At 40.4% G+C, this 26,097-nt stretch overlaps 1 protein-coding gene across 1 annotated transcript in view; it reads left to right on the top strand.

Moving 5' to 3' along the window:
* The window catches only part of LOC122824643 (partitioning defective 3 homolog), a 370,755-nt gene that overhangs the window by 269,891 nt on the left and 74,767 nt on the right, over positions 1-26,097 (top strand). The window contains exon 21 of the mRNA XM_044105505.1: positions 8,668-8,970. Coding sequence (XP_043961440.1) covers positions 8,668-8,970 — 303 coding nt within the window. The remainder of the gene's footprint in view (positions 1-8,667; positions 8,971-26,097) is intronic.

A 26,097-nucleotide genomic window follows, 5' to 3' on the forward strand; every position in this document is an offset into this window, starting at 1 on the left:
CGCGTCGGAGCACTACCCACAGCTGTGAACCCAAAGTGTCTGCTCAGCCGACATTAGTGATCATTAATCCGAGCAGACAGTTCTGACAAGTGCTTTAGGTGATTAAAAATAGCAGCCACTGAAGAGGTGAAGCAGATTACTTCATAAAAGGTTTGCTATAATAAGGAAGCGATGATCTTATATTTAAAACTTTGACCCTTTTATGATTCTTGTGATTGATGGTTTGGCCTGCGAGGCTCACAGACACAATCCATTTATTTTAGGTTAGGTGTGATCCAAATTAATATCCTTTCAGTGTCTTTTGAGCTCTAAATGATGGAGATGAGAGTACATAAAACGCTACTGGAGCTAAGCTGTGTTGCATCACTGCCACAATGAGTGGCTGCCTGTAGAATTTTCGTCAAATTTGGCAGTTTTTTAAAAAGCTACTCTGCTTTGTCATTTCATGTCTCATTAAAAAGCATCCTAACCTGCACCAGGATGGATAGGGCACTACACTGTACAAACAACTCAACTTAGGTTAGTAGTACAGGGATAGGTTGATTAAGCACAATAGGGACAGGCTGTAATGTCTAACATTTAGGCTAATAAAGAGTAAAAAGTTGATTATCCAACAATCCATTTTTGCTCTATCTTTGTAGGGTTACGTGAGCATTGGTGCCAGTATCCATCAGTCATTGGTTACTAGGGCATAACCCTGAGACATAAAAGATAAACGGCCAAAACAAACCCAAACAGAAAATGTGTTTATGCTGTGGGAGAAAGCTGGAGTACCCAGAGAGAAACCACACAAATACAGCAAGAACCTGCCAACAACTTGGGGCCAAAATGGCAAACATCTGTTACATTTGCAGCTGGTGCTGTCCGCATTCACATGGCACTGTGGTAAACTGTGTTTACACCCTCGCCTGTGGTGGCGTTGCACCAAGAACTACCAAAAAGAAACAAGAAAACTGCAGGAGACGACACAGAGCGCAACTTCCTTCTTCACAAAATGTAATCAGAAATGAACAACTGTAAGATTTTTCTCTGGTCTTCTGACCTCTTTTCAAAAGACCATGAGCTATTTCTCTCGCTAATGCTAGATGTGTGTTTGTTTTGGTTGTTCAGTGCAGACCAAAGGTTTGGACACACCTTCTAATTGAGTTCAATTAGAAGGAATTGAATTCAATTAGAAGGTGTGTCCAAACCTTTGGTCTGTACTGTATTTACCCAGAATGCTTTGGGCTACAGTCCATTTCTTGCTTTTGGAGTGGTCTCTGGCATGCTTTGGGTAAATACAACCAAAACAAATTGTGGAGTACTTACACAGCAACCAAGAACAGGAACATTTAGTTTAGATACTTCCCAGAACTGGAATTAAAACAAACCTGGAATCCAGAGAAACTCCTGTTAGTTTATCTAGAGAAACTATCTTAGATCAACATCTAGCATTAAACTTTATAAATTTAAGAGCAAGACCTAGAGAAACTCCTGTTAGATTACAAAAATGGAACAAACTTAGAAAGTACCGTCTACCTTCTACTTTATATAATCAAACATGGAGAACCAAAATTAGTTCCATACCTCACTAATCTTAACAAACATAGAGAACCAACATCTAATTTGATCAGATCAAGGATCCAGAGAAACCCAGACCAGTTTATAAATTACGGACTTCTTATTGTTATTCTTATTAAACATGGGGAACCAATAGGTTGTTCTGTAGTTTTACCGTGTCTTTCTTTTGGTTCCACAAACGAGCTGGACTTTATGCAAACAAACTGGAGTTTAATTCAAGCAGACTACACATGGCAGGTGTGAACCCTTTGGGGTGTAGCTTGTCTCAGTAGAGCAAGCCAGTATTCTGCTTCTCTTTAGTCTGCGGACAGTACCCATAACACTTTTATCTGACTGGCTCATGTTGGGAGGCCAATGGATTCAACAAGTTCCCTGATTGCATCCGTAGCGACAGCCGGACTTATTCATCCGGTAACATCAGGGTGAAGAGAAAGGATGAAAGACACACAGGCTTTGGTCGGGCTTCTATCAGTCTCTGGCTTATCTCTGCACATTCCAGTCCTGAAATTTTATTTCTCTGTCCAAAGTGATTGGACAGAAAAAAAAAGAAAAAAAAAAAAGAAAGAAAGAAATGTGACATTGTTCCGTCACCATTTTCTGCCTGGGCTGAGCACCATTTTCTCTTTCTCTGAAGCGGCTGATTATGATGTCCGTTCTCTGTTATCTGCTTGGCTCTGCTTGGCTTCTAATCAGCGACCAGCAGTCCTCTGCCACTCCTTTTGTTACCCCTGCCTGGACTACAGCATAGCTCATCATTGTTCTTCTTCTTTTTTTTTTTTTTTATCCCAAGAAAGAGACTTCCTCTTGTTTCTTAATAGACTTCAAGCTGACTCCAGGCAAACACAACCTGACCCCTTTTTTCTGAACAAGTCAGCACAATTTGCTTTTAAGAAAAAGGACAACAAAACAAAACAAACCTCGATTAGGGACAAGAATTTGCTTTTCTAATTACCAAAAGAATGAAAAAGCAATCTGCCTCAGGGAACTCTTTTTTTTTTTTTTTTTTTCCTCACTTTTTTTTTGCGACCAGCGATACTGTTCCACTCTGTCAAACTATCTCATTATTTTCGAGCGCGGCGTCTGCATCTCATTTGCGGAGCGAGTTCAGAGAAAGGTCTAACCGGCTGATTGAGAAGAGTGACGGGATTTGTAATTATATTGATACCTACAGGAAGTTAATATGATTATTAACACCAGAAAACAGAACAATTATCCCCGTGATTGCGTTACGGGCCCGGTTTCGACGGCGAGATGCGCCGCTCGAGGTTTTGTGATTCTGCACAGGCAGCTGCGTGCGGAGCCATTTGCCATCTTTTGATGAGATTCAGATTCATTCTGCCCTCCACCTGCACTTCGGAATACCGCGAGCATGTTATGACGAAGGCGTACTGCAAATAAAAATCTATTTCACAAATTTAAGAGTACGAGAGCAACTACATTCTGTTTCGTCTGCTGAAACAACCCACGCCGAAGAGGCATTCCTTCAAACTGCTAAGTGACTTGAGAATGAATAAGAAATATAGACGACGTTCCCTTTTCACTCTTGTATAGCTTAGCGTAGATGGAACACTGGCAGAAATATGGCGATGGAGCTCGCTCGATCAAAACATTGCTTCTGTTTGCTTAGAATTGGCTTTTATTTAAGGCGTTTCTTGTCATGGACGCGGCTTTTAATCGTAGTCCAGGAGTCTGAAGTCCAGTTGAGGTCACGGCTTTAGAGTACCTTTATTTTTAATGTCTTTCCTACATGGTGAGGGTTTGGGGTCTGTTTCTTGCTTAATTTTACATCCGGTCAAATCTAAGGTTAAGCAATATGACTCCAACTTCAGCTCCTTCAAACGTCAAGTCTGACTTGGCTGAGCAACTTTCATTTCTCAAATTGGTTAAAGTTGTTTTTTCGTCTGGCCATGCTCAAGTGCATCTTGAAAGGATGAAAATGAGCCAAACATTTTTTCTTTTCCTTTGTGAGTGTGTGTCGACATTTCACCAACACTCTAATAGCTTGACATGGTCCTTCACACTAGTCACGTTCTAAATGATTTTTGTGGTTGATATGGACATGTTGGAAAAAAAGAAGGGTGCCATCTGCGTGACATGTTCTTCTTGAAGAAATGTTTAGTCGGTGAATTAGAGGCTGAACTTGAACTGCCCTGGTTGCCTTAGCATTAGACTGTCTAGACTGTCTATTCACCAAGAGGAAATGCCATTCCAATACAAAGTCATGAAAGCTTAAAACTTAATGCAATTTTTCCTCTTGTTCAAAGTTCAAACACTTGAAACTCTGGAGCTGAACTAGAAACTTACCCTGTTTTTTGGGGGGGCTTTTGTCATCAGTTTGATTTAATCACCTAAAGCAAGCCTGCAGTTGGATACTTTACTGTCCCATTATCTCCCTTAAAGGGTTAGTTTTGAAACTACACTGCTTTCTTTGCTAAATGTAGGCTGTGGTTAGAGGAGGAGAAAGAAGACAGGCAGGTAATTGGGATTGTACTGTAATAATGTGTTTGGTGGGGGCCAGACTTTCCTGGGTGTTAACATACTGGGCCATTAATTGGCTAATGGAGTATATGTGGTGGAGAACAAGGGTGTTCTCTGAGGAGAAAGTGGGGGGAGGAGAGGAGTTGGCAGCGAAGCTGGTACAGGTTGCTGAAGTAAAACGCTGTTAGCAGGCGGTTGAGGTTTGAGGCTAATGAGCGGAAAAGTGGTCCACGCATTTCGCCACTCTTGTTCTGCTTTTAGAACAACTTTATTGTTCGACGTCTTTTTCTCCGTTTTTTTTTTTTTTTTTTTTTTCAAAGCATTTTTTTTTTTTTTTTTTTTTAGTATTTGGAAATACGGTAGCGTAGAAGAAGACCAAGCACAACTTGGTTGTCAATTCTATAAAAAAAAAAATTTTGCACTAAAACTGCATCGTTTTAATTATAAATAAATATCAGCCTTAAAATACTGCTGCATAGATCCCTATGTTCTAATATTATACCCATTACATGTCCATTTAAACCAGGCTATCACATATATCTTTTAGGACATGTTGAAATATTTGCTACATTTGTGCCACAGTTTGAAGACACCATTTAAGAGATATAACCTACACTTGTACACCGTTTGAGTGCTACACTAATGTCACAGTATGGACCCAATTATAACATTATATAATCTTGAGCTACACTATTCAGACACCCTATGCTAAATGAAGACTGCTTTACCTCAGCATGCTGACTGCCTGAAGTGGTTGCAACCGAACGGCAGTCTGATCTACTCTCTCAATAATTCGGTTAGTAATTGTTTGAGCACCTGGGGGCGCTCACAGACAGTACCATACAGATTATTGAACTGTTACTGCCAGATGATCAGGGAATTAGTAAGTATACAAAAAAACAAACAAATGAGACATAGCAAAAGTAAATTATTCTTTAACGTGCCATATATTTTCAACTCAATTACATACAACACTTTTGTGGACATTAAAGGTTTATCCTATCTTAACATTGACCTACTGTTTGTGGCGAGTTTAGTTTCAGAATACCTGTGCAGGCACACTTCACCGCCAACACAGGAGAGGACTTGGCTATCGGTGTTAGGAAGTGGTTTACCTTCTAAAAGTGATTTTTTTTTTCCTAATTTTTTTTGTAATGAATAGTTTGGCTAATAATTGCCTGATAACTTTGGCGCAATCTGAGCTTTAAAGGTGGTCAACTTATTATTGAATATAAGAGAAATATCAAACAAATGTTCTAAATAAGATGGTGATATCATGGCAAAAGTGACGTGTTTTTCCACAACTTTAAACCCAGTGAACATGCACCATTCAGAAAGGGAGCACATTTAAAGATACACACATGCTTCAGAGTTTAAGTTCATAGGTTTTGCTCATCTCGTTTACATAAACAAATAGTTATGGAAATATGCATAACGATGTTTGAATATGAATAAGTTTGAAATAAACTAAACTAAACTGACCTTGACAGCATTTGATTTTCTACAGAAATTCCTGCTTTACCTTCACGTTTCGAACACTAACAATTCTCATGCATAGCTAGATATGAAACATCATGAAAGCAGTTTTCAACAATTTGTAGTTTGACTTATTTAAAAATACCACCCAGTTATCCTCTTTTATTACTCTCCCTTACACCAGTGAAATATTTCCCTTCAAACCTGCAGGGAAAAACACTGAATGTTTAAACGATTTAACGCAAACTGGATCCAAATAAAACAGTGACATTGATGTTCCACACGACTTACAGTTTTGTTAGTTTTGCTAAGTCTGTTGATTTACTTTTTTCATGTCAGACTCCAGCCTGAAAAGGAAGTTTCATCTCTAGCTTAAAGCCTTTACTCCAACCCTAAGGTCAGTAAGACTGTTTTTCATGGATCTGATTAGCCCATAAAACACCAGAGGTTCTTTAAATCCCAGGGGAATGACGTGAACCTGCAGTAACATCGTTCCCGACAGAGACCTGACATCATTGTGCAGGTGGAAAACCTTGTGCAACGTTTGGGTTTTTATGTCATTTTTTGCCCTTTATTTCCTAAATTAAAAAAAGCAAAATTAAAGCACCCTAACTATTTTAACTATCTAAATTCATAATTGGTTATACTATATCACCTTTTTGAATATTCAAAAGAAAAAACTGAACGGCTCAGCTCGTCGCTACAGATGACAGCACATCTCGCGGCGTTGCATCAGCCTTCCAAATCTCATTCTCCAGATAATACCAAGAAAATAGGATTCGGGGCGGTTAGGAGTAAACACGGCCGCCTATGGACAGGATGTGGGAATTGGGTTAATCTGGCACTGAAAAATGGTGATTGTTTGAAATGTGATTACCGTTATTAAAACACACAGACCTGGGAGAGCCAGTCCTGCAGGGGGAATTGTGCTGTGCTCCAAACCTGCCAATCATCTTCGAAGAGCAGCAAGGGGGGGAGGTCAGAGGTCAGCTGTGACCTGAGGTAACGGGGAAGTTTTAGCTGTAGAAGGCTGCTTGTGCACGCATGAGTGCATTCACCATTGTAGTGCATCCAACATCTGGAACCAGTGAACGGTTTTGTGGCTGCTGTTCCCTGGGTCACCACAGTGGAAGTTTAGACACGCCCTCCCCCTCCCCATCGCCCCCTTTTGGCTGTCCTCGCCGCTCCTCGCTCTGTATCTCTCTCTCCCCTCCGCTATCCTCTCCATCTCCTCCCGCGGTGCCAGATCTGCTCACACACATGCAGCGTGAGTCTCGTTAGCTGCAGACAGATGGGCGTTCACATGGAACCGTTCTGTGTGACGGGAAAGGTCTGTGAAAGGCTGTGTTGTGTGGCAGGGCTCCCAGGGGTGGAACAACATGGAAGGGGGCATGAAGAGAAGAATATGAGATTTCCTCCCCACCTTCTCTTATTTGCAATGCTAAGGAACTGATCATCACGGGGTCTCACTTTGCTTACTTGAATGAACGCGCGTTGCAAAAACACAAAATCCCACCGAGTGTTTTTGGTCTAGTTTCTAGTGCAAATAACTTGGTACACTTGAAATATGACAAAACTAAATTGCAAGTAACTTTTCAGCTTGCTTTAGATCAGCGCTTCTCAATTCCAGTCCTCAGGCCCCCCTGTTCTGCATGTTTTAGATGTACCTCTACTCCAGAGCAGCTGATTCAAATGATTGCATGACCATCAAGTGCTGCAGGAGCCTGTTAATCACCTTATAACAATCCAGGTGTGTGGCAGAAGGGAAACACCTAAAACATGCAAGGCAGGGGGGCATGAGGACCGGAATTGAGAAACACTGCTTTAAGTCAATGAGTCCTTAATACTGAATAAAACAGTATTTATTCCACTTATAATAAGGCATTTTTCTAATGTTATTTGAAATATTCCCATAACATAGAACAAGTACTTTTTTACATAAATTAAGGAATTATTGACTTAAAATAAGCTCCTATATCTTGTTGAAAAGTTAGTTTTGTCTTATTTCAAGTGTACGAAGATATTTGCACCAGAAACAAGACCAGAAATACTTGGTAAGGTTTCAAAATGAAAACACTGTGTTTTGCAGTGTTTTCATTTTGAGACTGACATTTTTTTCCCCATATTTCATTGCAAAAGAGTCAGTGTTGTGGCACAGATGCTTTGTGGTGCAGGTGCTCAAGTGAAGAATAAAGGGGCACCTTGTGCTCCACATACAGCCCCCATCTGCCTTAGTGGTGTGGCATTTATTACAGTCCATCATGTAAATTTTTGTAGTCTGATGCAGATGTTTAGTAATGTTCAACAGAACAGAATCAATCACGTTTATTTGTTTCAAACATCATAAAAACACAAACATAAAAAGTCATAAAAACAACAAACAGGCACCATTTGAGAAACCAGTAACAAACATCAGGCTTGTTAAAAGCCCCATCATCAGAATCATCAATATACGTCCAAATATGATAGTCAATGTTCCAATTATTATGCAACTTCAAAAGCAACCCATAGCAGGTGGGGTTTGAGCCTTGATTTAAAGGAACTCAGTGTTTCAGCTGTTTTGAAGTTTTCTGGAAGTTTGTTCTAGATTTGTGGTGCATAGAAGCTGAATGTGTCTGTTTTGTCTGGCAATATTCAAAAAAATGTGAGACGGTGGTAATATAGGTTGTTAAATCCAGAAATGCTACCTTAGGCCACACACTATAGACTGTAAATTTAAACAAAAAGATTTTAGAAGGGCACTTTTTCTCTTCAGAGGAAAACAGGGCAGGTGCTCTAGCACCTCCTAGTGTCTGTCTGTCCCTAAAACTCAGTCAGACTGGATGGAAACTATCTGTTAACAATAATATTTAAGTCATACTAAAGATTCCCTATTTAATTTAAATGCAGAGTGTCTCCACTCATCCAACCAACAGATATTTACTATACCACTGACTGTACGTGTAGAGAAAACAACTCATTTTGGTGTACTTTGGCTTTGGGTATCAGAGTAAATGAGACAATTGTAAATGTAATCTATGCATTTCCACTTTTTTAGGGGGTGAGGGATCTTCTTCAGATTTTGTGCTTTAAGTAAATTGAAACATCCATAATATGCTTGTAATTGTTCATACATTGTGTGTCTAACGCTTATCCTGATGACGTTCGATCCAGAATCCAGGCCAAAACGCGGGAAATTCGGGAGCGGCAGGCGAAGGAGCGCGAATACGCCGAGATCCAAGATGTCGTCAGCCGCACCTTCAGCTCAGACGATGAGCCCACCTACGCCGGCATCGGGTCGCTGGGCTCGTCTCAAGACAGCGGCAGCGCCGACCCCTACGGCCACCACTACCACCTCCCTCAGAGCCCACAGATCCCTCGATCCCCCGTCAACCCACAGCGCAACGGACCGCCTCTGGAGGCGCTGTACGCCCAGGTCAACAAGCACCGCAACGGACGACCAGCGGCTCCCGACAGGTAAGGAACCCAATTCAGATCCCGCTGGTCATCTGAATGAGACTGACCAGCCTTGCTCCTCCGTAGCTTACTGATTTGCATCAGTCTGGGCGATTTACATCTCATCTATTATGCATAGACTGTGGTGTGAGTTCATTTGTTCACTTTTACTTGGCAAAGACGAGACACGGTTCACAGATCAACGCTGAATTTCACACAGCGTTTTATCACATGCCTTATCTACAGGGCATTCCCCAGAGCAGGCTGGTAAAATCCAGGAACAAAGTAAAAAGAACATCAGAATCCTATCAGTAATTTTTCATGTGGCAGAATATATTATCTAGTGTCGTCTCACTTTTTCTTTTTTTTTTCATTTTGCCGGGATCACAGGTATCTCCTTGGAGTCTCGTCACACAGCCACGTCTTTACATTGAACGCATGTGCAGCCGACGGCTTGGCCACGTCAATAAAATAATAAATCTACAGTTTATAAGGTTTCAACACCATAAAGTTGCTTTCCTGTTCCAACAGGAAATGACCCAATATTTTAAAATAACCGCTGCCAATCGGCAGCCACTAAGAGCTCGTTACACAGTTTGTTGGCTCAGTGGCTTCAGATCTCTGTTTTGCCTTCGCGCTCGAGATAATCCAATCTGTTTGGAAGGCGCCGGAGAGATGAGTGTGTGGTCGGCGAAAACTTTTTGCAACAGATGCTGTAGGGCTGCTTCAGGCAAATCGGTAAGTTGTGAAGTTGCCGGGTCATGTCAGGAAAGTTTTTCCAGAACATTCTTTCCTGTAGCTTAGTTTATTTTTTCCATTTTTACTTGACGAAAACGAATTACCCTCGACCTTATAACATTCATTAGGTTAACTTGATAAACCCTGATGCCCTTTTCTCTTTCTGAGTTGACGTAAGGTGCGTTTATTGATACTCATCGGGGGAGCATCAGTAGACCTCTCGTCTACTGGTCTTGCCAACTTTTGGAGGACTGGATAATACCCACCTCCTGAGACTGATGAGTCTTTGACAGTGTAGTGACCTTTCCCTGCTGGGCGGTGGTTGGACTACTGTGTTACTGTGTGTGTGTGTGTGTGACCAGGAGAGAGTGCCTCAGGATAAGTAGCTGGATGTTTCTAAGAGGATTTGAGGAGGAAGGATCTTCATCCTGTAACCCTCACAGGACAGTAAATATAGAGTAACAAGGCCTTGTGTTCCTCCTGGAAGCCAGACCAGTCCACATGGGAACCCACCCGGTATTTCAGCAAAAGCCAAAGATCCGCATCCGCTATCTTCTCTGTACCAACTTACAAACAACTGATTACGAATACTTACAGAAAATACGATGATTGTCTTGACCTGAGCTTGTATTTCAAGTTCTTTTTCCTTTTCACAAAAGAGGTTTTCATTAAAGAATCCATTTTCTTTTATGTTTTACCAACAAAACATCAGAGAAGTACAACTTCTACATCTCTCTTTACATTCTTTTGTAGTATCTTACTTCATATATTACATATTTTTTCTTTTTTTTTTCACGTCTTTGAAATTTTTCCGATTTGCAAGAATAATGAAAGTATACCCTTCCAGCTTCATGTAGATGATAATGGGACTGCAACAACAGCTACAAAGTTCAACGTATTTTCTAAGAACTTTTTTACTTTCCATAGAAAGTAGCACCTTATTGTGAAGAGGAAGAAAATTGACGGTTTGGGAAATTATATGAAGAGCGTTTTAATTCAACTTGAGTCTGACATTTTTGCCCATCTACCTACTGATTCATCGGTTGGCAAAGTGATTAGTTCTGTTTTTAGTCTGAGTATGATGAAATTTTAAAATGAAAAGGAGTTTGGAGGTTTATGTTTATGGATAGACATAAACCTGGATAGATGAAGATGGTAAAACTTGCCCATCTTTGGCAGGACTAGTATGTTAGAGGTTATAATTCTGCTAGAAGGTGAACCTCCACCCTAATCTTTCTAGTTTTCCTCTATATTTGTTCAATACTGTCTTCTGTCCATCGTTCTGTTAGTGTTACGCCACCCTGAAGGATTTTCATACAGACAAGAAAGCTCAATATTGTTCTCATGGCTTAATAATAAACTGTAAATGGGATTTCTTATGGTTTTCATTCTCAACAATGTCTTGCCTTAAGCCATTCTTCCTTCGTGGCCAGACTTAAGGGGTACATTATAATTCTCTCACCTGATGTGTCACTAACGTCTGATGACTTCATTAAAGAGCAGCGGTTTTAGAGAGATTCCTGGTATTGTACTGGATTTTGGGGCGTCATAGTAAAGAGGATTAAACATATACGTTTTCCAACTTCTATTAGCCAAAATATTTCCAAGTCATGTGTCATTTACCTCCCACTGCTGTCCTCTATCGTAAAAATGCAAAAACAGTACAAAAATCCCTCCTTATTATTGTAATAATGTTTAATTATTTCAACTTAAAATAACACATCAACAGTACATTCACCTTTTGTTGCAATGTAAAAAAAAAAAAAATTAAATTAAAGGGGGTGAATATTTTAGTGACAAATTGTATTTCTTGTTTTATCTACTTTGAAAGCACCTTAAATATGCAGATGTATCAGCTATTTGCAGGTTTATTTCCATATTAAAACTTAAGTATTTCAAGTTAATTATATGCAGAAGCTTTTCTTTAGTTTCGGCTGTGAGCTTTGAGTATTGATTGCTGTATGTGGAGCTTATTTGCAGGAATGGGATTAACTTTTCTGAACGTAGCGATTGGATTTCAAATATGCACAGCGTGTACGACACTTGGGTTTTCGTTTTGCACCCCCTCTCGCTTTGCATATCTTATGTATGCCAGCCCAGCTGTGTGCCTGCCTGCAGTATTTGTCTGAAATACAATAATATCCACTGCTTCTTGGTTCCCTCTGTTTTTCCATTTACTGCTTTCAAAAAGGAGCCAGAAGCACGTTCAGATTTAAAACTCCTGTCACTTGCCTATCATAACCAACCTAAACAGCAACTTGCGTTTCTAAATTATTCTTAATGGAACTGTCAAGTTTAAAGCTCCCATAAAACTAAATTTGCAATTATTTCCGACCTTTCCAACACTCATGTAAACAGACATGAGTTAAAACGTTTTGATTCATATTTTTGTGGCATACTCTTCATTCCTTTTTGGAATCTGTAATAATAACATAATTTCTGCAGGTGAAGATATATGGAAAATAAGTTTATGTTTTACTCAATAGACCTGTGACATTACATGGAAACAATATATCCCAACTAACCCAACTTAACTGTATTTACTGGTGTCTAATTGCAATTTGACTCCATGTTAACTGAGCTGATTTAAACTGTTTTAAAAGACTTTAAGGCAACCAATTCAACTTATTCATTACTACTTTTTTTTAATATGTGCAAGATCTCTATTTTGATATACCCTTGTTTAATTTCCAAAAGTTTCAGAGAGTGAAGCCAGCATGACATGCGCAACTTGCTACTTAGGCATATTAAATTATAATATATTGCAAAGTCTTTGTTTTGAGAGTAGATGCCCTCACAACTGCAGTGGCCTCTAATGTCTGAGAAAGGATATGAGTATTATTATTTCCATGAACTTTTTCTTTTGTATATCTGATGAAAATAGACCTAACACTTGCATTTGGAGTTGAACTGTTGTGAAGACTGACGCTAGCTTAAAAGGGAACACATGGAACGTGGTGCGCTAAGAGACAAAGTTGTTAGCTTAGCACTATTTAGAGATATCTTCTCCCAATAATATTTGTTCCCATTAAATACCAACTGATTTTGTTATGGAGTGTACACATGTAGAATAGCCACCTAAAGTTTTGAGCTAACTTCGCAGTATTGTATGGTATTGAAACTGTATGCTAGCAGCTAGCATCCCGCCAGCTAAATGACAAAGGGGTGGCTCACTGCTAAACCTAAATCTGGATGCTGTGGTGAATATTTCAGTCAAAACATGAAGTTCAGCCTACTGCCACTTATGAGCAAACACAACAAGTAGTTGCCTTGGAAACTGAACTGCTTTCCCTATGCAAGTTGTGCTTCAATACAAAATCTAAGTATGGTTTAATCACTTTGATGTGACAGATGAATCATCTTCATTAGTAGGTTCAGTAGGACTGTAGATTTTCTAGAAATATAAAATGGAAATGAATTACATTTAAATTGTTGTTAATAACATCTGCTACGTTTAACCAAACCTGAAACCTTTACACACCAATAATATTGTGACCACTGGCAACTGAAGTGAGTAACACGGATTGTCTCTTCATTAATTGCATCTGTCAGTGGGGAGGTTATGTTTAGCAGCAAGTGAGCATTTTGATTTAAGTGAGTTTGACTGTTGTCAGATTTTTATTTGCCTGAAAGCCTGGTCAAAGCATCTCACCAATAATGCAGACCCGGTGGTGTGTTCTGTCTCTGTAGTTATAAGCATCTATGAAAGCGGAAGGCAGTTCCTTCCATAATGCTTGATTGGTGTATATTTTCAAGGTTAAAACAGTTCAAGTGCCACGGTAAGCTAATTAGCACCATGCCGTTTCAGATTTTTAGTCACAAGTCTGACTCTATCAGGTAGTTGGTAATTTGTTAGATAAGGTAAATTTCACATTTCTGCAAGTGCCCTAACACTTTTGTTTGGAATCTTCAACTCATTTATGCCCCAGGTGTTTGTACATACATGTGCATTCACTTAATGTCTTATTAAAAGCACTCAGCCATGACTCTGCAATGCTGTTGTTTACCTACTAAATTTCACAGAGAGAGAGAGAGGCTGCAGCTGGATAAATAACCTCCGTATGCACCCCCCCTCTAATAGACCTTTGGTAATGGAGCCCTAATGGGAAGGTCACTGTGACTGTAAAACTAGAGTGAGTCAGACCTGAGCCAATAAACCACCGGGAGATACGAGGACCCCTGCTTGGTGTGGGCGTTCAGAGATACTGCCCACTCTGCCATATCGAGTTTTACAGTTCCTCTCTGGGATCACGCTACAACAAGAGCTCATTTGACAATTTATTGCTGTGTTATTAGAACTGGCAGCTCTGGTGGTGTTTTGACAGTGCTGTCAGAATCAGTAAAACTGAGGGGCACCGGTGGAAACCGAGGATTTGTTTGTGCTCGGTGTTGTCAAAACCTTATATAAAACCAAAAGGTAAATATTGCATTTCACCTCCGTGTCTGAGGCATTGATTCTGCTCTGTTTATCATGAAGTTTACATGAAAGTGAGCCAGGCCTGTACGTCTGAGCACATTTTCTTTTTAGATTGGTTGTTTCACCTTATAAAAAAAAACAGAGAGGCAGACCTCTAAAAATGGAATGACCTCATTTCTCGACAGGCATCTGACAGGTCAACCCCTCCATCTGCCCGGGGACTGTGCGGTTTGGGTGACTGGAGTCGATGCTGCCTTTTAGAACGATGTCGTGACAGGTTGCGAGGCTCAATGGGATTTAGGGGAAGCAAGCGTGAAACAAAGCATCACCTTTTGAAACTCGAGTTTGATTGACTGCTGCTCCCATTACCAAGCAGAGTTTCCAACACACCTTAGTGTGTGGGCAAGAAAGAGCCAGAGAGATGCAAAGAAAAGGGGGTCGGGGTGAGAGCAAAGATATGACGCTTATGGATCTCAGCTGTTCAAAGTCTCTAAAGTCCCAGGCAACTCAGCAGTTTTGAAACGTCTGTTGAGGAGGCAGAAATAGAAACCCTAAAGATCTGATCCTAAAAGGAACAAACAGTGGTGTGCTTTCTTTTCCCCTTTGCTTCCTTGTGATAGCCTCAAAGTTTAGTTAACAATCGTCGTTTTTGCATTCTCCTGAATTGGATTATCATGAGCATTTGATGAATGCTATTTACTTCTACCTGAAGTTTATTGGTACAGTGGAACCGTTAACAACAACATCCTTAAACTAACAAGTTTAAGGATGTTGTCCTGGGAATCATGAATTTGGTGAGGCACAGTTGCATACCCCAGTCACACCCTTTAAACATTTTGATATGTTGTCATGTTACAACCACAAACTATACTGTTCAGGGTGTACCCCTGCTTCTTGCCCAATGACTACCGGACATAGGTACCAGCTCCCCGACGATCCTGCAAGGGCAAGCATTTATAGACCAATGAATGGATGGACATCACCACAGACATCAAACGTGTTGCTAATTTAAAATAAGCTTTTATCCATTGTACAACCCATTGCATTTCAGCCAGAAGTCTCAAATCCCCAGATGGTTGGGGCAGATGACTGCTCACAGTGAGCCTGGTTCGTCTGGAGGTCATAACTACTGACTGTTGAGAGTCAGGAATGCAGTTCAGTCTTTCTTTTTGTTTTATGTATCACCACAATAAAGTGAATTTGACTGCATTTTATAAGAACTAGGAGCCTAGTGATTTACCTTGTAATACCCTAGTGGGACATTACAACCAATTTGCGTTGTTTTTACATAAATAAACTGAAGTGAATTGAGCTAAATCTTTTACAGTCTCTGACAGGCTTTCCTCCTGCATTAGCATATATTTTGCTTAATACATTTTCCTATCAACTTTGGCCAAGCTCCCTGCCCAGGGTGAGAAAAGGTAACCTCTTAATATAATGCCGCCACCACCATGTTTCAACATAGGTATGGTGTGTTACCAGTTTTCTTTCATGGTCTGTCAGTTTAGGCAGACAGTTTCAAACCGGCAAAATTTGTTGGTTCACACAACTGCTATGTCTTTCTCTTTAAATGTCTTTTTGCTTGTTTTATGATACGTTTACCTTGCGTTTTATGATAGAAATTTTGGACAAGAGAAAATCTAACTCGCATTCTACTCCAATGGAGACATATATTCCTTTGGCTCTGTTATGTGCTCTATTGTGTGAAAGGACAATTGTACGACAGCATTAAAGTCATGAATTATAACAGTAGCATCTCTACCTCGGTCAGATAATCACGGAACCAATCTAGAGTAATCACTTTTTTATTGTTTACGCTCTTATTTCATGTCTGTAATTAACTCTGCAATCAACAATCAGTTTGATTTTTATAGTTTCTTTTAATTGAGAGGCAATCAAAGAGAGATTAACAGCACTTTTGTCTGCAACATCTGTAGCTTTGATTAAATCCTTGTCTCTCAATAATTCATCGGTATACAAACGAATCTTCTACAAGCTTTGCATCTGCATTAAGGCTTTAATAACAGCTCCTAACTCTCTAATAACCTTTACTTGCCGTCCCCCAAGGGAGTCACACTGATATTTCTAACATCAAGGAACAATTTGCTCTAATGAAACACATACATAAGTGGTTACTAATAGTGATTTACATTCTCATTTGTGTTTTGCTATGTCCAGAAATTGTTTTATTCTATTTGAATCCAAATGGGATAAATATTATACGTTCTTAATTTCAAGAGTTGCTATCAGCAATTAGTAGTAAAAGATAGACATTTGACTGGAGCTCAGAACCTAAGACGTTTTTAGTTTTGGACAAACTAGAAGGCACACATATGGTGTGTGGACTGATAATTTCAGTCACTAGAAATCTAACACTTGTCTTATTTTTGGAGAAAAAGCCCTGAGGCTTTAGCTATGGTCAGTCTTGCATCTCAAAGATTTGAGTCCTAACCTGGACTTACCTTTATTTATTTTTCATATAGAGGACAATGCAAATTCATCAGCATGACTACATCATGTAAATTCCTGCAGTTTTAAAGTTGATGCCACAAAAAAGTTGATGTTTTCCTTAAAAATGGATGTTAAGCAAATGGGCATCATCACACCGGGAAGAGCTCTGGTACTTCCCTGTCAGAGAGTTTGATTTTGCACATTGTGAAGATGAGTTGATGATCTCTCTTTCACCTTGTAAGAAAAAGATGCAACCAAGTGCATGTAGTTGTACAAGTACAACTACATGCATGCCCTGATATTTCCTCTGTTTTCCATATTTGCTGTAGGCCCAAGACATCAAACACATATCAAACTCATCACAGCAGCTCCACACTGAAAGCAATGCAGATCAAAAAGGCAAAGCAAGTGAATTATTTTTTCTGGTGTGTGTGCTTGTGTTTGAACCCCTCCCCGCTTCAGAAAGGACCCTTGGGATAGATGTGATGAGATGAAGTGCGCAGAAGGCAATTTATCCTCCGTTTGTATCATTACGTTCATTTAGGAAGGCAAACAGCCTGAAAGCAAAATAAAGAAGAAAAAGAAAACATGGGATAGAGAACATGAGAGGGATACCGAAACATTTTGGCTTCAACTCCACACAAAGTGGATCTGATTAAGAATCCGTGTACTATATTTTAGCAACGTCCTTCAAGGCCTCAAGGACATGCAGGCAGCACCTAATGAACTAGAACAAGATCAAAGAAAAAAGAGGGCGTGTTATTTAATGCTGCTGTACCCCGACAAGCCAAATATGTGGTGGAGGCGAAGGAGTGTGAACATGGCCGGAGGGTGTTAAGACCCTGTTTGTTGATCAGCACTGGAGGGCCTTCCATTCCCAGCAATCAGTCACAGCAAAACAGCCAGTTAATCCCCTCTCAACTCTTCTGAAGGCGGCTGATGCCCGACACCGTAACCATGCCACGCCACGCTGCGTCTACAACGACTAACTTCCAGCAACAGACAAGCGCTCGGTGGAACTCGCAAGGTTTTCCTCCCCAGATTTAAACCCGATGTGATGATTTGTTTTGAAAATGTCACAGCAACTAATTGGGGTGCACACACAGAGAACATGCTGTTGGCAAATGTGGGATATACTTCAGCGGAATTCAATCACGGAGAAATCTATTTTGATTAAATAACACACGCACGCTGCAGTGTGCCTGTCGTGTTGGTATGAAGCCGTTGCGTAAGAAAGTCTGCTTTTCACATGACAGATAACCTAATTTCACAAGCTAACAGCAGCTCTTCTGCACAAATATAGAATCAGTGCTTTCAACACTGTTACTCAGTGCTGTCAAACAGGCTTTTATAGCCGTAGATCTGGTATGGCTGAGACACAAAGCTGGTAGGTCGGTGACTTCTGACCTTAAGGTTTGGGTTTGATCTCTGAGTCATTTCACCAATTAGATAAGCATAGCAGCAAATCATCATATCATCATCCTCTCTGGATTTTATTGATCTGTTGGGTCAGGCATAAAATGCACAGAGTGTAGTGACATCAGCCTGTGAGGAAAGAGATCTGATGTCTACAGTCAGTCAAAAGAGGCCATGATGCCTCTGATTACTGGAAAGCAAAACGTAGTGCTGCTCTTAGGCTTGGCTCAATTTTAATGCATTTATATTCCACAAGTAATCAGACCTTTTGCAGCATTTATACTCTGTGCAACTTGTCCCGCTGTTGCAATATTCTGGTAGTCTCTAGGGGGCAGTGTAGGCTGCCTAGGGCAAGCATACAATGCATAACGTTTAGAAAAAATAAATAAAATCAAGTGGCAACACAGCTACACCCGTGAGTGTGGTGGTAGTCTTGTTGTCTTCCTTAACATGTCCGGCTTTCCGAACCTCCAGCAGGAGGAGCTCCAACTTTCTGTCATATTTTTCCACATGGAATGGTCCATGCAGTTGCAAAATTTCAGACACAGACAGTGCGGAAAACTGGTTGTTGATGGACGTAGTGCAGAGGGGCGTGGTTGCTGAAATGACTAGTTTGACCTAGCGGACGAATCAAACATGAACCAAGTTTTAGGAAGTGTTAGTATCCCCGATTGCTACGTTTGCAGCTTGTTGACAATCTTTTAATAATGTGAGAGAAAAAAACAGAGCTATTACACTGTCTGCTGCAGATAAAAATAATTGAATGAATACAATGTGGTTAAATCTCCAGAATCACTGTGGTCTTCTAAACTAAAATGTCTCAAAATCGGGGCATTTTGGGTTCTCGAGTTTACAGGAAGGTGAAACTACGCAGAGTTTCAAACCATTAATAATTCTTTAAAAACAAAGAAATTGTTGTTTTACCACATTCCCTAGACCAGGGGTCACAAACTTCAGTCCTCCAGGACCGCTGTCCTGCAGTTTATAGATGTGCCACAAGTACAAAACACTGGAGTGAAATGGCTTAATTACCTCCTTGTGTAGATCAGTTCTCCAGAGCCTTAATGTCCTAATTATTGTATTCAGGTGTTGCAGCAGAGGCACATCTAAAAGTTGCAGGACAGCGGCCCTCGAGGACTGGAGTTTGACACCCCTGCCCTAGACTATTGACCACTGTAAAAAATATCTTCCATAACAGCTGCTTATTTTTTTTCACTGTGATGTTTTTAAAAGCTTTCTACCTGCCAAGAAACACTCATTAGTCATTGAAAAGCCATAGAAAAAAGGCAATGTTCCATTCCATCTAAAAGGTTGAAAATAGGATAAAAAGATAGAGGAAGAAAATATATTTGATTTGTGAAAATTTGACTTGCAGTATGTTTAAATGTGGTCATGTTCATGAATGTCTGCCTCATAATTCATGAAGTAGGATTGTGGAGCATAGAAAACCAACTTATACCACATTATTCATTTAAACTGATTCCCTAATATCATCAACCTGCAAAGTTCCAGAATCAATCAGCAAAGCCTCAATTGGTTCCAGTTATGCTGGAAGAAGCAGCTAAACAGCTTTTGACTCTAGATGAAAACTCTACAAGACCACAGAAATACTCAAGGTTATCATACCATGACAATCTCCTTCAATGCCATTGCCTAGTGGCAACTCTCTAATGAAGAAGTTCATTCTCTGAAAGTAATTCAATTCCAATCGTCAGCAGTGTGTAGGTGTAGTAGTACCTTTCTAGCAAAGATGAAAGGAGTCTTTCCTCTTCATCAGATGACTGAATATGCCCTAACACCATTTTCTAAGTGGTCACTCAGGTTCAGTTGTTTCAAGCAGTCCGTTCATGCTAAGTGAAAGCCGGCAGTGTGTACAGGGCATGTAATTAAATTTACCTTACCCCATCTAAGCCATCACGCTCCACACACTCGACACAGAACTGCATTAGTTTTCTCTATTTTAAGAGCGGTATCCATATTTCTTTGTCAGACTGAGCCGTTGTCGTTCCAGTCCTCCTGCCTCCAACAAGCTTCTGGAGACAAATCGGATCTCGGCAAAAGCCTTTGTAATTACGGGGAACTGAATAGGTGACTACGTAGCAAATCCTCAACAGCGACAGGCATATTTCATCTGTCTTAAACCATATTCAGAGTTTGACTCTTAAAGAGCCTTTCAAAAACAAAAAAAAAGGCCACGTCACCAACATTTTCAATTCTGTCTTTTTAAGTTTTCCCTATTTTTGCATTTCCTGGTCTATGACACCAAATATAAATCAGAGTCTCTTGCTAATATTGTGTTGCCTAGTTACTCTGTAGACTTTTAGTGATTATTTTCTCAGCTGTTTTCTCTGTCGGAGTAAAGCTACATCATAATGGGCTTATTCTATAGGCTCCCTTGTATATGTCTGAAACCAGTACAGCATCTGCTAATGTCCAGACTCGACTTTAGGGACCCTTGCTGAAAAATTATGCAAGTGCTTTGTTAGGTCACCTGAACCAGACTTTGGGACCTAATAAAATCCAGTGGAAGCCACCAGACATTTCTAATGGCATCAGCATGCTTGTAAAAATGCTCTTAGTCCCTTGTGACAGGGTAATGGTAGCACGTGGCCTTGTTGGTCTACTGTAATGGCCTCATGATGTCATCATGGATCACAGTGGAGCCAAAGTTCTCAAAACCTGGCTTGTTTTCAAAGAAAAGCAAGATTATTTAAGGGAATGACATTAGTATCTCTCGGTTTCCACTGTATCCTCTCTGATCTGTGGGCCTTTTCTGTTTTTTGTGCCAGGAGAAATGACTGGAGAAGTTTATAACAAAAAAGCACTTTAACAAGGTCAGGTTTATTGAATTGGTTTACCGATTTGAAGTAAAATGCCTCGTTAGTCTGTAAGTTTCAGGCCCAGCTATTTTTTCTCTGTCATCCGTAGGCTTGGACATACTCAAATCAACGGATTTACGTGCCTAATGTTTCAAATGGGGTCATTTTTACAGATTTTCCTATTGGGTTTGTTTGTAGCTCATGGTTTGTACTTTGGTGTACATCGTTTCATTCAGGCCATGAATCACATCAAACGTTTGTTGTACGACACCAAAGATAAGTTCTCCGTTAACCAGCTTATATTTTGAAATGATAGCCACATTCCGTCCCATTGAACCTCCGAAAGCAGCATTCGCTGCATTTCCAATGCAAGTGTTCACAAAACTTTGTCAATATTCCCCAAATTTATGGTCAAGAGAAACACAGGCACTGTTGGTTGAAATGGATCACCACACATAACATCTCCTGCCTTTCTTGGTGGCTCAGTTCAATCACCCGTGCTACTTTGGTCCTCACGTAATTTGAAAATATCCTGTTTAATTTGCTTGGTGTGTATCTAGGATTTATTGCCATACCATACTGGTTTCATAGATGATTGATCATACGTTCTATAAGAGTGTTTGATAGTGCTCGGACTGATAACAGAGCTATTACACTGTCTGCTGCAGATAAAAATAATTGAATGAATACAGTATGGTTAAATCTTCAGAATCACTGTGGTCTTCTAAAGGAAAATGTCGCAAAATCGGGGCATTTTGGGTTCTCGTGTTCACAGGAAGGTGAAACTACGCTGAGTTTCAGACCATAAATAATTGTTTAAAAACAAAGAAATTGTTGTTTTACCACTTTTCCCTAGACGTCTGACCATGGTATAAAATGTCTTCTATAATAGCTGCTTTTGTTTGTCACTGTGAGGTTTTTAAAAGCTTTCTACCTGCCAAGAAACAGTCTTTAGTCATTATAGAAAAAAGACAATGTTGCATTCCATCTAAAAACGTATTTTCATCTAAAAGCTTGAAAATAGGTTAAAAGATTGAGGAAAGAAATATAGTTGTGAAAAATTTGCTTGCAGTATGTTTAAATGTGCTTGAAAGGATTTTAGGATTTTTAGGAAAACCAGGTTTTCCTAAAACTCTTATAGAAGCTCTTTAAGCTGTATTTGGATGTTTTATGTTTCTCCTTAGTTAGCATGGTTAGAAAACAATTCAAGCAGCTTAAAATGTGCGCTTAGATCTGAAAAGTTGAGTCATGCACGTCATACTTTTAAAACTATGATGTCTAACATTTCGTCTGTCTTTTTTGGGGGGTGTCATAAGGTGTTTCAGGTCTCTCACAGTTTCAGACACTTTTGTCCAAGTGACCCCAGTGGGGGTCGATGGGGCCCCAGCTTGTTGCTCGAGGGGTCACTTCCCTTCCTCAGGTTCTACTCTTTTGATCCACATCCATCTCAACCAGACTTCTGCTGGCTCAGCGACCAGCTTGATGGCTTTCTGCTTACCTGCCGCTCTAATGCCCTGCATGCTATAAACCCTCTGCAGTGATTGGCCTGCAAATCCTCTGGTATCCAATCTCGGTGTGTCTTACACCTCACTCAACATATCTTGCTGTTGTCCCTTTTATTGTTTCCTCCGTTGCAGCAGGAACCCACGACTTGTTTTGACTTCTCAGAACTAGCAGAATATGTCTGCTAAACGTTCTACGATTGTGAAATCACAAATGTAATCAGTTTAGTTTGTCTTGTGTTTACAAAAAAATTGGCGGAAATCAGAAAAACGGGGCAACATTTGACCTCCGATCTTTATTGAAAACCATGAAAAAAAAAAAAATGTTCCAAAACTACAAGGAGTACTTTTTTTATTCTGTCAGTCAAAAGGAATCGTCTGGTTAATCTTGAGACAATTTCATTTCTGTAGTTTAAGTGCTGCCTGATTTATTAGAGTTTCTGGGCTTTACGAGGAGAAGACGAAGAAGAAAAAAAACTTTTCCATAAATCACGTCTCATCTTGAGTGCCTCATGACATTTGCAAAATGGGAGAAAAATTTCGTTTTTAGATCATTGCAATTATCATCAATACTTCTAAGCGTTATCTATAATTTTCCAGCCCTCAAAAAGTTACTTGGGCTTTAAGGAAGAGCTTAGATACAGTAAAATGACAGCAGCAGTTCCAATATCATCCAATCAAGAGACGGCTTTCTAAGTGATTTAAAAGTGAAGCTCTTTTATCTTTTAAAAATAACATCTCTTGTCTGGAACAAGGCGAAGACTTTATAAATGTGGTCATGAGATGGTGGTGGTGGGGGGTGAAGGGGGAAGTGGCAAAGGACAAAAAGGGAACGTGAAACATTAGCTGCAACATGGAGACGTGAAATGGTTTTTCATGTTGTTTCCTTCCCCTTCACTTCATCCGCTCTCCATTATGGGATCGGCTCTGCTTCATTAATGTTCCCTTCTCTCATCCTCACATCTTATTCTTAATCTCTTTCTCCCCTCGCTCCTGTTGCGCTCTCTTACTCCTCACCCCTATTTTTTTTCCTCCTTCCCCCCTCCGCGCCACCTCTTTTACCTCTCATTATCACTCTTTCTTCCCCCTCATTTTCCACCGATGCCCGGGATGAAGAACAAGCCCCAGCTATCCAGAGAGAGAGAGAATGGAGCGTGTTCGCCGAAGCTCTGATTCACCGGAACAAAGAGAGGCATGGGGGAGCGAGGGAGAGGGAGACGCTGGAGTGTACTCTTGAATGGCTTTGGACTGTAAACCCCCACAGCTTCCTCCTCCTTTAGCTGTATTTTTCCTAATAGCCTCTTGGGCTATTTCTGGGTCTCCTTTTTTTTAAATGGGAGGTGGGAGAGAGTGAATACAGTGAAGAGAGGGTGGAGAGGAGCATTAGTGCGAGTGTGTATGGGGGGAGAGGGCGCGGGGGGGGGGGCATTTGGCCCTGCTGAGGCAGTGAATAAGCACTCTGACTCACAGCGGGATCAGTGGTGGTGGCAGCAGGGCTTGGTGTATGTGTGCAGGGACACGCTGTTGCCACTGGAGACACAGGAAGAGATGCACACACACACACACACACCCGCACGCACGCAGACATGCACACGCCTACGTAGAAATGCACATGCCGAACGTTGAACCTCTAAAGCTGATTAGTCAAACTTGTGATTTCCAATTTCAAACCCGCAACACAAATCCCATACTTAATATTCATGCAGAACGCGGTTAGGGCTCCTCTCCACCCCTCGCAGCTGAAAGGCTCGGGGTTAGGTGGTGTGTGAGTTGGGTGTTGGGGTGTTGCCTTTTAATCAGCTTAGTTAAAAGAAGAAATATGATGGAGGGAAAAAGAAAGGAGTAGGATGAAAGGGAAAAAGGAAAAGGAGATTTTGTGGGTTGCCCTACAGTGGAAACACGCATACACACTCACGCACGCACTCGAAGGTATGCAAACATGGATTGAAGACACTTTCTTTGTGTTTATTGTAGAAAGATGAAGCTCTTTTGATTACCCCACATGTGTTTTATTGTCTTGTTTCTTTAGGTCTGATCACCAGAGGTCAGTAATGCAACCTGACATATGTCTTCCTTTCCTGTCATTTATTGTGTCTGGATGTCTCGGACAATACTCTTTATACATCATCACTATGGCATAGCTGACAGATGTCGGTTCTATTTTAGTGGCAGGCTTAGCGGAGTCAGTGTTGAGTCAACCATTTGTAACGTTTAACATTGCGATGGAGATCTCATGCCATGTTGCCATCTCTGCTCTGCACGGTCAAACAAGAAGGGTTCAAAGTACCGAGAGAACGACTGAGGATGAGAGAAAGGCTACAGAGATGAAGAGATGAGGATTATTTCACCGTTTCCAATCCAAACCATTAATTCAACTGTGCCAATTGTGTTTTTGAGTAGATCGGAAGGTAATAGGTTCGATTTCAGCTTCCTGCTGTCACACGTCAATGTGCCCCTGGGCAAGGCACTTAACTCTGAGTTGCCTACAGATCTGCATATCGGTGTATAAGTGGGTGTACATTTCTGAGTACGAATGAGTAAATGTGACTCTATGTTTGAGTGGTCAAAATGATTGGAAAAGCACTATATAATTTTTTTACCATCAATTGTAGCCCTCAAAATACTTCTATGTAAGACAAAGGGTCAATGAGGATGCTGGCGTCACCATGACAGTTAAAAGGTTAAAGAATACACATCAGACACAGAGTCTCAGTCTAATACTTGCATAAACATGACTTTGTAATCATCCATAGTTTCTGTAGGTCAGCCCCAATATTGACCTTTTGCTACTCATGTCACCTTCTTATGTTGAGGCACAATGATGGATTTCGGAAGCAAGGAGTATTGAACAGAGTGACTAAGATTGTTTTTCTAAGTGGTTTGGAAGAAGCACACCTAGTTGAGACCATAAACAGTGGTATTACCAAAAGTACCTTAGAAACTGACCAATAGCCCAAGGGTATGGGTCAGTTAGTTTTGTTGATTTGATGAAATTGCAGATTTTGCCTGAATGTTCATCACATGATTTATATCACTATTTCCCCTTACAGCAGAGGAGACCTAAGACAAAGGTCTACATGATTGACAGTTTTTTAATACATGCTCGGCTACATGACAATGGGGCATTTTCTCCAATGTTACTAACGATTAGATGTGTACCTTTCATTGCATCTTACTAAGCTAAATATGAATGATAGTCTTCTTACCTCATAAAAAGTGTTCGCCGCAAGAGATGAATTATAGCGTAAGGCATTCTGGGTAAGTACAACTAAAACAAACTTGAGAGTCTAGCATTAGCAGGAGAAATGGCTCAGGGTCTTTTACCGAATACAAAAGAGAAATGCTGCAACAACTTAAGTCTCCTGTAACCATTTGGAAGAAGAAGGAAATTGTGCCTAAGTCTTATTCACTGGTTTTTGTGGCGTTTCGTTCAGTGTTTGTTGGTGCAGCGCAACCATCGCTACGGCGGGGAAAACGGTTCTCCACGTGATATGTGAAACATTTCAAGGTGTAGAACTCCCTACTCAACAAATCAAGCGGTTTTGTTTGCGTCAGTGTCCACGTGTTTCCGAAAACAAAAAACACACCCAAACAAAATCCATCCATTCTGCTTGTCAGAAGACATCCAGAAAATATCCAGAAATAAGGGCAAATTGATCAGATAGTTATTCAAAACATAATTGAAAATGATCAGGTAACAAAAGAAAGCAAGACAACAGCTGCAGGGAGAAGCAGAGCAGCAGAGAGACAAAGGTTAACCTGAGCCAGTAGAATACGATGACACAAAGTGAGCCTGCACCTCCCA

Source organism: Gambusia affinis, linkage group LG21 (assembly GCF_019740435.1).
Source record: "Gambusia affinis linkage group LG21, SWU_Gaff_1.0, whole genome shotgun sequence".
NCBI lineage: Eukaryota > Metazoa > Chordata > Actinopteri > Cyprinodontiformes > Poeciliidae > Gambusia > Gambusia affinis.